General features: G+C 57.5%; 1 protein-coding gene across 1 annotated transcript in view; it reads left to right on the top strand.

The window, feature by feature from the left end:
- The window catches only part of SLC9A1 (solute carrier family 9 member A1), a 46,965-nt gene extending 31,632 nt beyond the window's left edge, over window positions 1-15,333 (top strand). The window contains exons 2-12 of the mRNA XM_028511837.2: window positions 1,726-2,186; window positions 5,190-5,440; window positions 6,302-6,519; window positions 7,500-7,702; window positions 9,707-9,796; window positions 10,215-10,285; window positions 10,381-10,554; window positions 10,830-10,944; window positions 11,099-11,200; window positions 12,497-12,569; window positions 13,196-15,333. Of these exons, the coding sequence (XP_028367638.1) occupies window positions 1,726-2,186; window positions 5,190-5,440; window positions 6,302-6,519; window positions 7,500-7,702; window positions 9,707-9,796; window positions 10,215-10,285; window positions 10,381-10,554; window positions 10,830-10,944; window positions 11,099-11,200; window positions 12,497-12,569; window positions 13,196-13,533 (2,096 nt within the window). The 3' untranslated portion in view covers window positions 13,534-15,333. The remainder of the gene's footprint in view (window positions 1-1,725; window positions 2,187-5,189; window positions 5,441-6,301; window positions 6,520-7,499; window positions 7,703-9,706; window positions 9,797-10,214; window positions 10,286-10,380; window positions 10,555-10,829; window positions 10,945-11,098; window positions 11,201-12,496; window positions 12,570-13,195) is intronic.
- The last annotated feature ends 886 nt before the right edge of the window (window positions 15,334-16,219 follow it).

Genomic DNA, 16,219 nt, shown 5'->3' with positions numbered 1-16,219 from the left:
GGGGGACTTTTCAGCCAAAGAGGTGACTTGGGCAGGTCTGTTTTGAAGTCAGGAGAATGTACATGATGGCTTTGGGGTCCTCTCCTGGCCTAGAATGGAGATGTGTTTCTCCACCCCACCCCCAACATGTAAGTGTCTCCTGGGTGCTTGGCACTGTGCCAAGGTTCTGGGCCTAGATGGTATTTCAAGTGTGAGTCTTGACTTATAGCTATTCTGACACTTTCCAGATTAGTAGCTGAGAGTAGGAGGAGCTCTGGATAAGGGGAGGGATGTTCCTCCTCCTCCTTCCTGAGGAGCTCAGAAGTAATGAGAGCAGAGACCTGGTCAGATTGGCTATTGGGAGTCACGTGGGCAGTGGCCCAGCCCTCTGCATTTTCAAATCAATAGATACTGTTGAGCACCTACCGTGTCCCCAGCCCTGGGAATGTAATTGTCTACAGATAGGGAATCTGCCTGCTCGGAGCTTACAGGGACGGGAGGAAAGCAGGAACGTTCACCTGAGCAAAGTGCCTGACCCTCTTAACCAAGCTGATCCTGGGGGTTATGGTACTCAACATGCAGAGAGTTGCAAAGGCCTTCACCTACCCCCCACCCAAAAAACTACCCAGAAACTCAGAGGGAACTTGGGGCCAAACCTAGCATTGAGAAAAGCTCTCTCTGAAGGGGATTTTTATACCTCCCAGCTCTGGACTTAAAGCCCCAAGGCGAGCCACTGCGGAGTGGCCTGCTGCTGCTGCTGGCCAGGGCTGCCGTGGGGAGATGGGTGGTGGGTCTCAGGCTGAGGGGCACGTTCAGTCCTTGACAGGGGGAGAGGACTGGGAAGGTTGATGTGCAGAACTGGAAATTTGATGGGAGCTGGGAGGTCTGCCCTTAGAGTCTGTTCTGGTTCTGCTACTGATTTCCTGTTGTGACCTTGGGCAAGTCCTTTCTCTTCCGAGCCTCAGTTGCCCCATCTTTAAAGTAGGTGAGGTTGGGCTAGAAACAGGTGACAAGTAGGTTTTGTCTCGTATGAAAAATGATTGATTGCTGTTGGCCCCTTAAGCAGGTCTCTGGGCTCGGCAGGAGAGCATGTAAGTCTGGGATTGGAGGTCACTGCATGCATTCCGTGGGTTTGCAGACCCCAGGTGGTATGAACCCCGAGCTCCATCCTGCACTGATATTCCTTGATTCTTCTGTGCTTCCTTCTATCTCCTGTGTCACTTTTCCACCAACCCGTGGTCTGCCTTCTGCTTACACACCTTCATGACGGGGAACTCACTATCTTCCCTCAGACAGAATTGTTAGAAAGTTATGCCTGGTCTTGAGCTCACGTCTGCCTCCTTGAACTTGTGCCAGGAATGACGGATGGCTTGGGTTCAGGTATAGGTAACACCTTTGGGTACTTGGAGCCTCGGGGATGGATATAGAACTTCTGCCTTTGAGAGGCACACAGAGCTGCTGCTTTCTGCTGTTTTGTGGCAGAGACAGAGATAGCATCTGTACATCCTTGGAAAAAAGCACTTTAAAGGCATTGTCACTCGGCTTCTACAGCAACCCTGTGAATCCTGTGGTGTTATCACTTCCATTTTACAGAGAGGAAGCTGAGGTTAGAGAGTTAACAGAGCAGCCCCCTGAGACCAAGCCTGTGCCTTCGCACCAGCTCCTCTCCTCATCCCCGGCCTGTCCCCAGCCTTCGGCCCTGGCTCCCCACGCGCCCACAGCCTCCCATTCTCTCGCCCTCCTCAGGTTTCCATGTGATTCCCACTATCTCGAGCATCGTCCCGGAGAGCTGCCTGCTGATCGTGGTGGGGCTGCTGGTAGGGGGCCTGATCAAGGGCGTGGGCGAGACACCCCCCTTCCTACAGTCGGAAGTCTTCTTCCTCTTCCTGCTGCCTCCCATCATCCTGGATGCGGGCTACTTCCTGCCGCTGCGGCAGTTCACAGAGAACCTGGGCACCATCCTGATCTTCGCCGTGGTGGGCACGCTGTGGAACGCCTTCTTCCTGGGCGGCCTCATGTATGCCGTGTGCCTGGTGGGCGGCGAGCAGATCAACAACATCGGCCTCCTGGAAAACCTGCTCTTCGGCAGCATCATCTCGGCCGTGGACCCCGTGGCCGTGCTGGCCGTCTTTGAGGAAATTCACATCAACGAGCTGCTGCACATCCTCGTGTTTGGGGAGTCCCTGCTCAATGACGCCGTCACTGTGGTGAGGGGTTGGGGACCACATGCATGTACACACAGGACACAGACCCGAGTCCAAGTCCAGACTGACCCACATCCACCTGCTAATAATAGTAACACCCCAGCAAGTGTCCACTCCTGCTTGCTGTGTGCCGGGCATCACGCTGGGCATGACACGTGGGTGATTTCATTTCATCCTCACGGCAGCCTTAGCGGGTGCTTAGTGTCCCCACTTTGTAGAGGGGGGATCGGGCCCAAAGCAGCGAAATAACTTGCTCGAGTATGACAGGACCAAGGTTGGAAGCCAGGTCAGTCTGACTCCAGGGCCTGAGTTCCGGGCCTCACCAGGGCACATGCTCCGTCCCTGACTTGGATTGGGATAGGATCTTGGTTAAATGACTTATGTGCTTTGTACCTCAGTTCACCCTTTATAGACCGCTTAGTCTGGAACGGGCGTTTCACTTTTCGTGTTGGCTGTGTCTCTAAGTTAGAGCTTGATTTGTGCAGCGTCCCGGGGCAGCGGTTGTGGAAGGAACGTTGCCCCCAAAACCTCCAGAATGTGACTGAGTAAACTGGGTTGGTCTGGGGTGGCCACTTGCTTCCTGTGTGACCTTACGCAAGCGACTGTACCTCTCTGGGCCTCACCTTGACAGCTGCAAAGTGGCAGAGGACTTAGTGCCTTCCCCCCAGGGCCGAGGACAGACAGCCCCAGAGCAGGGTCCGCACACGGCAGCTCTGTATGTGCTTGCACACGTCCTTCCTCCCAGCAGTTTCCTCAGGAAGCAGATACGTGTATGTGCACATCCACCTTGTGTTGTGAAAACACCCCTCTCCCCCTCCCAGCCGGACCCCTCTGCAGCTGCACACATAGGAAACACAAGGACACATGTGCACCCTCAGCACATGCTTGCACACGCACTCCCTCTCCTCCACCCGCCGGCCCTCAGGAAGCTGCACCTCAGAGACAGACAGCCAGTGGTGGTCGGCTGCCAGCAGCGGCCCTGGCTTCCTCCTCTTCCCCACCCCCGCCTTCATTGGCTCCTCAGGAGGCTGGTCGAGCAGCAGCCTGGCTGGAGCAGGCAGGCCTCAGTCCCGGCCTCTTTTAGCAGCCCCCTTGCCCAGGGCTTCCACACGGGCCTCAGCTTCTCCATCGTAACAGGGATTGCAGTACTTAGCCCGCCGTCCTCCTAGGGTTCTTACAGGAGTCACACTCACTGATGTCTGAAAGCACTGGGCGGTGGATGAAGTCCTCCGGTTGGATCTGGGTGTTGGGTTGGCACCACCAGGGGGCAGCGAGAGTGGTGTGTTAAGTGGGCACCTCACTCCGGCCACCGTGGGCCATGGCCGCGCCTCACCACAGCAGTGGCAGTGGCCGTAGCAGTCACTGGTGTTCGTCGAGCACTTCCTGTCAGAACTATGTATTGCCTCCTCTCATCTGCCCCGAAACTCCGTGAGGTGGGCACTCTTGTGTCCCCATTTTTCTAAAATGAGGAAACTGTGGCCCTGAGAGGTTAACTAACTCACCCAAGATCACGTTCTCTGATAAGTGATGTGGCCAGGGTCCAGAGCTACACAGTCGGATGCTTCCCACTGTGCTACGCCGCCGCCCTCGTCCCAGTGACAGCGATGCCAGGTCAGAGAGGGGGGCCTCGTCCTCTGCCCGCCCCATTGGCCCAGGTGGTGAACCCTGGGGACCCAGGAATCTCTTCCGGCCAGGAGCGAGTTCAGGTGGCCTGGGGCTGAGAACACACCTGCTGGCTGCCACTGTCCCGCCCTGTCTCCCGGCTCAGGCCCTTTCAGGAGCTCAGGGTGTGATGCAAGCGCCTCGTTTCCCGGACAGGGAACCTGAAGGCTGCCCCAGAGCTGCGTGGTCTCAGAGCAAGTCACCCCCCACCCCACCCCCACCTTCAGGTGCTGCCCAGGTACTGGGAGCTTTGGGTGGTCCCCTCTCGGGCATGCCCAGCAGCCCCAGGGCCTGGAAACTTCCGGGCTGGTTTCCTGGCAGAGCTGTCCAGGAATAGGCCAGGGCGCCAGCACCTAAGAGGGGAAGAACCACAAAGCTGCACCTTCCAGGGACACCCCGCCAGTTTCCGTCAGGGAGCAAGTTCTAGGCCCAGTTTTGCTGCTTCTGGGCCCGAGCCTTCTGGCCAGTGGCTCCACCTCTCTGAGCCTCAGTTGCAGTTCGCAAGGGAGCGGCTTCCTTGCCCACCCACTTCATAGGGCTCTTGTGTGTCGAGCAGGACGACCGTCGTCGTCAAAGGGCCCTACAGTGTGTGACGTGCTGCTTAGACGTCTGACGATGGTGTTCGAGTGACTGTTTATTTCTCAGTCCTGGAGGTGGGGGAGCCTTACAGAGCCTCTCGCTGCATAGCATCTGAACTTGGCTGTTCCTCGCAACCACCCGGGGCACTTGCTGAATAGAGAGTTCTGGGGCCTACCTCCAGAGAGTCCAAGTAGGGTATGGCCTGGCCTTACGTAGTTTCAGAAAGTGTCAGAGGTTAGGAAGTCCTGTTGGAGTTCAGCGTGTGGACTGTCCCTGCTCTGTGCGGAGGGAGGGACGTGACCTGCCCCCGGACAGAGCATGGGAGAGGCAGGCGGAGTGGTGCCTGCCGCAGCCAGCGCTGTCACGGGCACGGTTCTCAGCAATGTGCCTCCACCAGCTACCTTAGCCCTCACTACAGCTCTGTGCGGGCGGCACTGTTACGCCGTCTCTGCACAGGAAAGCTAGCGCAGGGAGATTGAGCACTTTGCCCAGTGTGTACGCTAGGAAGCGGCAGACCCAGAATTCCAGCCCAGGGAGGCTGGCCTCAGCACCTGTGCTCGTGCCCAGCGTGGTCCTTTGGGTCCCACGCAAGACCCTCTGGCCAGTGGTTCTGAGCACCTGTTCGGCACTAGGGTTTCTCTGTTACCACGTGGCCTCTTCTTGTGGCTGTGGTCGTTGAAGGGGACAGGGTCACCCCGGTCTGACCCAGGGGAGCCTTCGGGCAGGACCCGCCCTCCTACCGACCAGCCTGCACACCTTCCCCAGGTTCTGTATCACCTCTTTGAGGAGTTTGCCAACTATGACCGCGTGGGCATCGTGGACATCGTCCTCGGCTTCCTGAGCTTCTTCGTGGTGTCCCTGGGCGGGGTCTTTGTGGGCGTGGTCTACGGGGTCATCGCAGCCTTCACATCCCGGTTCACTTCCCACATTCGTGTCATCGAGCCGCTCTTCGTCTTCCTCTACAGCTACATGGCCTATCTGTCAGCCGAGCTCTTCCACCTGTCTGGCATCATGGCGTGAGTCTGGGCTTGACACGGGGAGGCCGCCCACTTTGGATTCCCTGGGCTTGCAGGGTCACCAGGGAGCTCCCCAGGGCCCAGCTCCAACTCCAGGGAGGAGGCCCAAGCTCCACGCCCCAGGCCCCAGGCCCCAGGCCCAGCCCTGGAAGCACTGAGTTTAAAGTTCTGGAAGTCTAGCCTTGCTGCTTCTTTCCTTCATGTGTCTCCAAGGGGGCCCCTTGGGATGGGCTGGACGCAGGCACTCATGTTCACTGTTCCCCTCGGCAGCCCCAGCAAGGAGGCCTGAGGCTTCCACTGAAGTGAGGAGGCCTGAGCCCTCAGCTGGCCCGTGACGTCAGAGACAGTGAGGGGCAAGGGGTTCCCATAGGCACGGACTTAGGAAGTGCAGAGGTGGGCTGGACTGGGGGGTTCTGGATGATGGCGAGAGAGCTGGGCCAGTGGAGCCTGGGTATGGGCTCCAGACTGCTCCCTGTGGGGACCCCCATGCGTTAAGGGGACACCACACTTGGGGATGGGCAGGAGTATAAACCCTAGGCCACGGACATGTGTAACTGATTTCTTATTAGGCACAGGCTTTGGAGTTGGCCAGACCTTAGCTTGAGTCTTAGCTCTGTGCCTCGCCAGCAGCATGACAGTGGGCAGGTGACTTGACTTTCCCTCATCTGAGAAATACCAGAATATGTCTGTGGGGCTGAGTGAGAGGCTTCCGTGAGAACAGGCGTGGAAAGCCCACAAGCAGAGCCCAGTGAGCGGGCAGCTGTTAGCCTCCCTGGCAGTGGGGGTGTTCAGGGGGTGCGGGGGGGCCTGGGAAGGTGCAGCTTGACTCTGAACCCGGAACCCCGCCTCCCCTGACCCCAGACTCATTGCCTCGGGAGTGGTGATGCGCCCCTACGTGGAGGCCAACATCTCCCACAAGTCCCACACAACCATCAAGTATTTCCTGAAGATGTGGAGCAGCGTCAGCGAGACCCTCATCTTCATCTTCCTTGGTGTCTCCACCGTGGCTGGCTCCCACCACTGGAACTGGACCTTTGTCATCAGCACCCTGCTCTTCTGCCTCATCGCCCGAGTGCTGGGTGAGGTCCCCGGGCCCGAGCCAGGGGAGGGGTGTGGGAGTGGAGGGCTGGGGTGGGTGGGTGCTGTGTGTGTGTGTGTGGTGGTGGGTTGTGTGGAGGGGCCTGGGTTGGTGCCTGGCTGCCCCCAGCACAGCCGGACAGCAGGGGCTTCCCCAGTCCTCTCCACAGCGCCAAGGAGAGAAGCCCGCTCTCACGAGTCAGGCACCGTGTGTCAGAGTGGAGGGGCCTCAGGTACCCTGTGGTTCGGGGCTTGTCAGGCCTGAGGAAGGGACCGAGGCCCCCACAGCCCAGGTCTGCGAGTGTTCCCTGCTGTCCCATGGCACAGGTGACTTTAGCACTTGCAAAGCTGCGGGCAGCTCCTCCAAACCTGTGCTGCCGCCTGGTCTGCACGAAGGACCAGGCCTCGGGCCCCTGGGTCCTGCTTACGCTTTGCAGACACGTCTCACCTCAGGGCCTCCCTCTCCCTGGATCTCACCGCCTCCTCTCTGCGGTTAGGTCTGTGGTCCTCGGCCTGACTGGGTGTCACAGTTCCTTGGTGTACTTTTTAAAATCCCTTTAACCTGGGCCTCGTCCCCCATAGATTCTGCTTCTGACAGTTGAGGTTGCACCCATCCCTCTGCATCTTTAAACTTCGCATTACAGGAAATTTCCAGTTGGAGAAGAGTAGACCCCATGTACCCATCCTTTACTCAATGAGTGTCGCCCCGTTTCATCTCTTTCCCGACCATCCTCCCACCCTGTGGCCACTAGAAGCCTCTGTGATGCCTCTAACGTACATCCAGGTTGGGGGCCCCCTTAAGGATCCACCCAGCTCCTGGATTGAGGGATTCAGAGCTCCCTGGTCTGAGGGACCCAGAAAATGAGGGAGCTGCATGGGCTTATCATGGAGGCGTCCTCCAGACAGAAGTCCCTAGTGCAGAAGCCAGGAGGCTTTGGGGGTGGCCTGACCCTTGACCCCTCCTCTTCCCGCTCCCCGGCAGGTGTGCTGGGCCTGACCTGGTTCATCAACAAGTTCCGCATTGTGAAGCTGACGCCTAAGGACCAGTTCATCATCGCCTACGGCGGCCTGCGAGGGGCCATCGCCTTCTCTCTGGGCTACCTCCTGGACAAGAAGCACTTCCCCATGTGCGACCTGTTCCTCACTGCCATCATCACCGTCATCTTCTTCACCGTCTTTGTGCAGGTGCTGGACAGGGTGGGGCTGCCCTGCCAGGGCCCCTGACTCTGCCGCTGGCAAGAGGAAGCACGTGATCCAAGAGGGGGCCATGGGGTCTAGTCCCAGCTCCACCAGTAACTTGGGCTTCACAACATTGGGCAAGCCACTCGCTTTTTCTGGGCCTCAGTTTCCTCAGTTGTTAAGAGGAAATTGTGATATTAAAAAATACTCTTTTAATGTATTGATTTTAGAGAGAAGGGGAGGAGAGAGAGAGAAGCAATGATTTGTTGTTTTGTTGATCCTCTTATTTATTTATGCATTCATGGGTTGATTCTTTTTTAATGTTTTTTAAAGCTTTTATTTATTTATTTTTAGACAGAGGGCAAGGGAGGGAGAAAGTTAGAGAAACATCAGTGTGTGGCTGCTTCTTGTGCTCCCCCTACTGGGGACCTAGCCCACAACCCGGGCTTGTGCCCTGATTGAGAAATGAACTGGTGACCCTTTGGTTCTCAGGCTGGTGCTCAAACCATTGAGCCACACCAGCCAGGGCCATGGGTTGATTCTTGTGTGTGCTCTGATTGGGGATCGAACCTGCAATCTTGGCATATCGGGACAACGCTCTAACCAGCTGAGCTGCCCAACCAGGGCATGAGGGGATTGTGCTAATGAGCCATGGTGCTGACCAGTCAGAATGTAAAGGAGCCAGAACGCTGCCTGACTTAGGAAACCAGAGGGAGAGAAATGGGTACCGTCAGCAGGCCCACAGTCAGTGCTCACTGGAGGGCTTTAGGGAAGCGATCCAATATTTTAGGATCTCAGTTTCTACGTCTGTAAAATGGGAGTAATAACACCTCACAGGGAACAGGAAAGGCTGCTGAGCCAGGCAGCAGGAGGTCCAGAGTCAGCCCAAGCTCTGCTGCTGCCTCGTGACCCTGGAAGATACCCTCCTCCCATCTCTGGGCCTCAGCTCCCCATCTTTAAAGTGAGGAGGCTGGACTAGGTGATCCTGAAGGATCCTTCCAGCTTGCTTGCCAGTGATTTCTGTGCATTTGCATGACCCAGGCTCAGCTGGGAGCCCACCCCGACTCCTCTGGTGGTCCCCAAAGAAGCCCAGCCTGGGATCGTGTGAGTCCCACCTTGCCCGATCTGTGACCTGGGGCAAGAAAGAAAACACTCTGTCTGGGCCTCGTTTCTCTGCCACCCCTGCCGCCCCCTCCGTCTTTCCTTGACACTCATCCTTGCGAACATTATTGCCTTCTCAGGAGAAAACAATGCAGAGGAAACTTCTTGGGGCTGGACTTATTTTCTGTCCTTCAGAAGGAAAGGGGGCGGCCTCTTTTTTCCTCTTGCTCAGCTTCCATCTCAAATATTTTATCACCTGACTTTGCCGTTGTATATGCTAATGGTTTACCAAGTCCGTTTCCAACAGAGTGGCACTGAACAGCAGGGTTCTCCCCGCCTGAGTCTGAATCCAGCTCTCTGAGACCTTAGGCACTCACTTAACCTCTCTGAACATCAGTCTCCTCATCTGTTAAACGGGGACAGTAAAAGGACCTGTTCTTATGGTTGTTGTAGGTGTTAAAGAGCTAATACAAGTGAAACACAGCCGGCTCTGACACATGGTGATTGTGCAGTTAAATTAGCTGGTGCTGCCGTTACCAGGTGCCCCTTGGCCACAGTCCCGCAGGGCGGGCAGAGCACAGGCAGTTCTTCCTGTTACCCCGACCTGACTTCCTTAGGGTTATAGAACATGCCTGTGGTGGAGCTCGCACTTAAATCCAGGCCCTTGACCCCTGACCTGAGCTAGATGACCAGTGTGAGTCATTTGGCTGGATAGGCTCTCAGATCTCTGGCTGTGTCTTCGAGAAGAGCAGGTCTTGGGGACCTGCCTTTATAGAAGTGCTGGCATGGATGTTGAGAGATTGGGGGCCTCAGAGCAGAGGGCATCCCAGCCTCGGGCCCTGGGGCAGGGGGTGTGACCTCCTTGCCAGGGTAGGAGAACTAAAGGGCTAACACCTGCCTGCCCCTTAGGGTATGACCATTCGGCCCCTGGTGGACCTGCTGGCCGTGAAGAAAAAGCAAGAAACAAAGCGCTCCATCAACGAGGAGATCCACACTCAGGTACTAGAGGCTGGGCCCTCGATTGCAGAAGTCTCGGGGAGCAGCTAGGGCTTGCGTCCATGCCCTCCGTCAGCCCCTTCTCCCTTGTCCCAGGACTGGGTGGTCTTTAAGCCTCCTGAGGTCACCAGTTCTTGTCATAGGGAGATGTGGCATGAACAGCTGGGAGCCTGAGGTGGGGGTATCAGGCGCAGATGGGTTTGGAGAAAGGAGGTCAGCCCTTCCCCAGTGGCAGAGGGTTTGAGATGCCACTGGGGTTCAGGATGGCTGAGGTGTAGGCGCCACCTCCTGGCTGCTCCTGGAACTACAGGGTTCGTCTGAGCAGAGCAGCACTAGGTTTGAAGGTGGGGGGCCTATTCAGAAGTCTTGGTAGGGAAGGAGCCCAGTAGTGAGGCTTGACCTGGTCCTGGGCCCATTTCAGTTCCTGGACCACCTTCTGACAGGCATCGAGGACATCTGTGGCCACTACGGCCACCACCACTGGAAGGACAAGTAGGTGGCAGGCCTGGTGGGCAGGTGGGTGGGGAAGGGCAGGTAAGGGTCTCCCAGGAACTGGGTCTTTCCACGTTTTCCCTCCCCGCCATCAGGCTCAACCGGTTTAACAAGAAGTATGTGAAGAAGTGTCTGATAGCTGGGGAGCGCTCCAAGGAGCCCCAGCTCATCGCCTTCTACCACAAGATGGAGATGAAGCAGGCCATCGAGCTGGTGGAAAGTGGAGGCATGGGCAAGATCCCCTCGGCTGTCTCCACCGTCTCCATGCAGTGAGTGCTAATGGCCAACCCTGGTGGCTCCTGCACCCACACACCAGCCCCTCAACACCAACCTGGAGCAGGCTACCTGGGGGGGAGGGGCAGTGAGCATGGCCCCTCTGTCATCCTGTCAGGGCTGATGAGAACTGCAGGGCCACACTGAGGACCTGAGGCTTTGCCCACTCACCCAGGCCATCCCCAAAATGACTTCCCTCTGACCCAGCCCAGAGGGCTCCAGGGTCACAGGAACTTCCCTTGGGGATCTGACCTGGGTTGTGTTGTCCCAGGAACATCCACCCCAAGTCGCTGCCCACCGAGCGCATCCTGCCTGCACTCTCCAAGGACAAGGAAGAGGAGATTCGCAAAATCCTAAGGAACAACTTACAGAAGACCAGGCAGCGGGTAAGGGGGCTGCTCCCTGCCCGGCTCCCCTGCAGGACAGGAGCCCCTCTGCCCCGTGTGCCCCAACCCTGCCCCACATGTTTCCAGACCTGCCCCAGCCCCTCCAGGCCCCGCCTCTGGGTCCTGCCCTGCCTGACAGCTGCTCCTCCCACAGCTGCGGTCCTACAACAGACACACGCTGGTGGCAGACCCCTACGAGGAGGCTTGGAACCAGATGCTGCTCCGGAGACAGAAGGCCCGGCAACTGGAACAGAAGGTGTGTGTCCAGGACAGAAGTGGCTCCTTCCTTTCTCTGGCTTCTTCCTCTTCCCGCACCCCCACCACCAAGCCCTTCTGAAGATAGAACACTCCAGTCTGTCTTTTCCGTCTCCTCCACCTGTTCTGAAAACTAACCCCTAGCGCAGGCTCCAGAAAGCCCTGCTCCCCACTAAAACCAGTGAAGAGGCCAGACTCCTCACCGTGCCCTCAGGCATCTGCCCAGGAAGCACCTCCATGTAACTCTCTTTTTCTTCTGAGAAGACTAACACCCATGGGGAAAGAGAGCCACCCAAAATCACAAAACAAGGCACGCACTCACCCCATTCGTTCATTCATTCATTCAGGGAACATTTGTTGAGTGGTCCCTCAGTGCTAGGCCTCTGTGAATCCAGGTGGATCAGCCCGATCCCTCCCTTAGAGGGCTTCTCATGCGGTGACCCTTGCAAGACAGGACGTGCAAGGGACCCTGAGTACCTTGAACAGGGACGGGGTCAGCATAAACTTAGGAATCAGAGCCATGGTGGAGGGAGTGTGGGCGGAGGGAGGTCCGGGCAGGAGGAAAAACGTGCCCAGTCACAGGATGTGGCCCATTTTAGAAACAGAGGGTTCGGCTTTCAAGGGAAGATTGTTAATGGCGTAAGGGTTTGGGTTTTATTCTACAGGCACAGAGAGCTGTGAACGGTGCTGAGTGAGGGAGTGACGGGAAGGGGTCTGGACAGCCCGGATTAGGGTGGTGGCAGGGAGAGACAGAAAGGAGTGGGTAGATTCAAGGGCCATTTAGGAGGTGGAACTAACCGGATTTGGTCACCTGTTTGAGGTGGGTTGAGGGATAAGGAAGAGGAGTCAGGGATCATGTCCAGCCTTCTGGCTGGGGTAGCTGGGAGTGGTGGCTGTGATAGGGGGGACGCCAAGGGAGGAGCAAGGTGATGAGAGAAGATAAGAAACTGAGTTTATTTTCAGCACATTGCATTGAGATGCCTGGGGGCCATCCAGGACCCAGGTGTCCAACACCTGAGTTGACTTTGTGGGCCTGCACCTTAGGGGCAGGTGTGGCTAGAGCCAGGGACCCGGCAGTGTCACCACAGAGTGGCAGAGCAGTGCAGAAGTGTCGGGCCACCCAGGAGATGCATGGCTTGCGGAGGGCCTGGGCCGAGCCTCCTCAGTGTCAGCATGACACAGCCTAGTGAGGAACTGTCGAGAGGGAGAGCACCCCTCACTTGCCTGTGGCCGCCAGCCTCCGGTGCCACCCGGAGGGGCTGCCCCAGCTCACGCCCGCCTGCCCTTTCTCTGTCAGATCAACAACTACCTGACAGTGCCGGCCCACAAACTGGACTCACCCACCATGTCTCGGGCCCGCATCGGCTCAGGTAAGGCAGGGCATGGGGTGGGGGGTGTGGGGGGGCCTGGTGAGGGGCCTTGCAGCTGGGCGCTCGGGGCCACTGTCCCTTTGAGATAAGGCTCCGGCAGGAACAGGCCTCAGAGAGCCAGTGGGGAGGACAGGCTTCTCCTTCACTGACCTCCTCCCAAGTCCTGAGCTCCTCCCACCTCAGGTGGAGTTGGGGGGACGGCCCTGCTGCCCCCCCCAGGGACAGAGCTGTTCCACGCATGGCTGACTGAGGAAGCTGGGTGCCCAGCAGGGAGGCAGGAGGGGTCTGCACCGCTGGGATCACCAATGCAGGGAGGAAACTAGAGCAGGCCTTCTGTCAGGCCCAGGTCCCTGGGGGCCGACGGTGCCTCTAGAAGGAGCCCTAATTCTTAGTCTGAGGAGGAACACCCGTGGGAGCCCCTGGTCTGAGGAGAGGAACACAGTCCTACCTCCGAGACCCCAGCCTGCAGGGAAGAGGAACTGCCTGGTGAGGGCCCTTCAAGTCCGCGTGGAGTGGTCCTGAGACTCACCAGGATTGCTCCACTCACGGGAGATTCTGTGGGAGCTGCCGGCATGGGCTGAGGTTCTCGGGCAGCAGCCAACTTGTGCCTCGCTCTTGGTCCCCAGATCCACTGGCTTATGAGCCGAAGGCCGACTTGCCTGTTATCACCATCGACCCAGCCTCCCCACAGTCGCCCGAGTCTGTGGACCTCGTGAACGAGGAGCTGAAGGGCAAGGTCCTTGGGCTGAACCGGGACCCCAGAGTGGCTAATGAGAATGAGGACGACGACGACGGAGGCATTGTGATGAGGACCAAGGAGCCCTCTTCCCCAGGCACTGATGACGTTTTCACCCCTGGGACAAGCGACAGCCCCAGCTCCCAGAGGATACAGCGCTGCCTCAGTGACCCAGGCCCCCACCCTGAGCCTGGGGAGGGAGAGCCTTTCATTCCCAAGGGGCAGTAGTGCTGTGGCCCGTGGGCGGTGCCTGTCCCACCACGGACTCTCCCACCAGAGCAGGGGGCTGCTGGGAGTTGGGGGGCTCCCCTCGTCCTTCCTGACCTGGATCGCCCCGCCCCCGACCGCATGGCAGCTGGGCCCACCACAGCACGGCTTCCCCGCCTCCTGGGAAGCACCTTCACTTCCGCCGGAACTGCCTTCCAACTCACCTGGCAGAACTGCTGGGCTGTGAGGCAGACCCTGCCCCTTCCTATCCAGGCTCTCTCCCATCCCCAGGGGAGGGCCTCTCCGAGTTCCCCAGAGCTTGGTGACCCTCCTCCTTCTCCAGCACCCTCCTCCTTCAAACCAATCTTAGTGTCTAACCAAAGAGCCGCTGGCTCAGCCTTGGCCCCACCTGGGAAGCGAAGGAGCCCAGGCCTCTCTTGGCCCAGGCCAGGCTCTCCATTTACAGGGGAAAGGCTAGGGAGAGCAGACATTTTTTTTTAAGGTTTTTATTTTCTTAGGGGGAGCAGACTTTTTTTTTAAGGTTTAAATTTTCTCATTTGAGGGAAAGGGGAAGCGAGGGAGGGTGGGAGAGGGAGCGGGGGGTGGGGGGACAGAGAGATACGTCGAAGCTGCCTCCTGCCTGCTGCATGCACCCACCCCAGCCCAGAATCAAGCCTGAAACCTGGGCATGTGCCCTGACCTGGAATCAAACCGGTGACCTTTTGGTTACAGAAGATGCTCCAACCAACTGAGCCATGCTGGCCAGGGCAGGGGAGCAGATATTTGACGGGCGGAGGGATTGGTGACCCACAGCTGTCCCACCCTCCTGCCAGCTCTGTCATCCTGGCCAGCCACCCTGACATGCCCGTACTTAGAACTACATCTCTGAGCTTCTCTGTGTGGAGCTGGGTCTCTGTGGACCATGGTGTGACTCAGCTTTTTAAATTGCTCCAGTAGGGACCACTGAGCCCTCCAGAGGCTGCTGTCAGGGGAGGGACTGACTGGGGCTCCGGGAAGTGCTGGCTTTTTATCTATTTTTGGTTGTTCACACGTCCATGTATGATCTCTTTGCACAGAGGCCATTCCTGTTTTTAAATCATTTTTTAAAAACCCAGGCTGAATGCAGCTCTGGTCCTCCTCCAAAGAATTACCCTTTCTCATTTGGGTCTGTGTGCCCAAACTCCCCCAAATCGGTCCTCTGCCTCCTGGACTCATAATGGTAGCCCCAAGGCTCTGATCTCAGAAGTGACACCCTAACCCCAATCATGGTTCTCTCTGACTCGTGGATGCTGGGCCTGCTGGGCCTTCTTTGCCTTTGGCCCTGACCCTCAGTTCCTGCCGGCCTGTTCTTTCTCTCACCCCTTCTGTTGGTCCCGGGAACCTCTCCCTCTTATGTTCACCGCACCCAGCTTGCTGTGGAGCTGTCTTCAGGGGAGAAGACCTCCACTGAGCATCTCCTGCCCGGCCAGGGCTGGTGGATGGGCAGAGTCCTGGGCTCCCAGAAGCCTTTGCTCCCAGGTACACACTTCCACCCCCAAGCCCCCATGGCCAGGCCTAGGACTACTGGTGTCTGTCCTCCTCCCCAGGGCAGTCCCCCAGGATTGTGCAATAGTCAGAGCGCCCCTCTTCCCAGCGCACTAGGCAGTGGGTGCTCATCTGCCCCCCTCTCCATGCAAGTGCTGGTTTGGGCAGGAGTCACCATTGCAAAGGTGACGTTGACAACCATGTTCAAAGCCACCACAGCTGCTGCTGCTCTGCTGCCTATACAGAAGAAACCAAACTTTTTCATATTCTAATAAATCCATGTGAGTTTTTGATAGAGTTGAGGGCTGTTTCCTGGGAACAGGGACTTTGGGGAGTAGGGTGGCCTGGGGCCTGAAGGACTTAGCTCAGTGGCCGGCATGGAGAAGCGCCTTATCTGCGTCAGCTGCCGGTGCGGTGCTCACTGCACGCCAGGCACCAGGGATACAGCCGGACACAAAGCGGAGCACTCTCTAGCTTCAGCTGCCTCCAGCCTCCAGGGAGGAGCGACATTAGTCACACGCACAGACCAGGAGAAACCCGATGTGTGTGAATGACAGTGAAGGAAGGTTGGGGGTGGGAGGGGAGGGTGAGGAGGGTTCTCCTGAGTGATATCCTAGGGGAGGACTAGAGAATGAGCTGAGGTTGACTAGGTGAAGATGGTTTTAGAGACTGCCCACATATTCTAATTGTGAGCTGCACAGCGAGCACCCCTGGAACCTGAGAGACTGGTGTGACTGCGTCCGGGTGACGGGAGGGGAGGCGAGGTAGGGGCCCTGCAGTCCAAAGTTAAGATTTTGTCTTATTCAAACCAAAGGGCGATGAAAAAGTTCTCACCTATAAAGTGGAGACAGTAACTCCTAAATAAAATGTGCTCAGTGTGTAATGGGCTTAGCACAGTGCAGGCCCCCAGTGAGCTTAGTTCAGCCAAAGTTGGATTCCTGCGTTTTCAGGAGCTGACCACCAGAGGGCAGTGGGCCCTTGGCACACAGCCCCAGCACCCTTGGAACCTGGCTTGTCCATGAAAGCATCTCCTTCGTGCAGCCTCTGCATAGCGTTGGTTTGTCTCACAAAAGCTGAAGTATTTAGTACCAAAGGACTGTAGGGAGGACCACACCATTGCTATACCAACTGGTGACCCACAAAGGAATGGATGGGATGCCCAAAGGGGTGTTGAAGAGCCTTC

This window comes from Phyllostomus discolor, chromosome 5 (genome assembly GCF_004126475.2).
Source record: "Phyllostomus discolor isolate MPI-MPIP mPhyDis1 chromosome 5, mPhyDis1.pri.v3, whole genome shotgun sequence".
NCBI lineage: Eukaryota > Metazoa > Chordata > Mammalia > Chiroptera > Phyllostomidae > Phyllostomus > Phyllostomus discolor.
The sequence above is the reverse complement of the archived record's forward strand: the minus strand, read 5'-3'. Positions and strand labels throughout refer to the sequence as shown.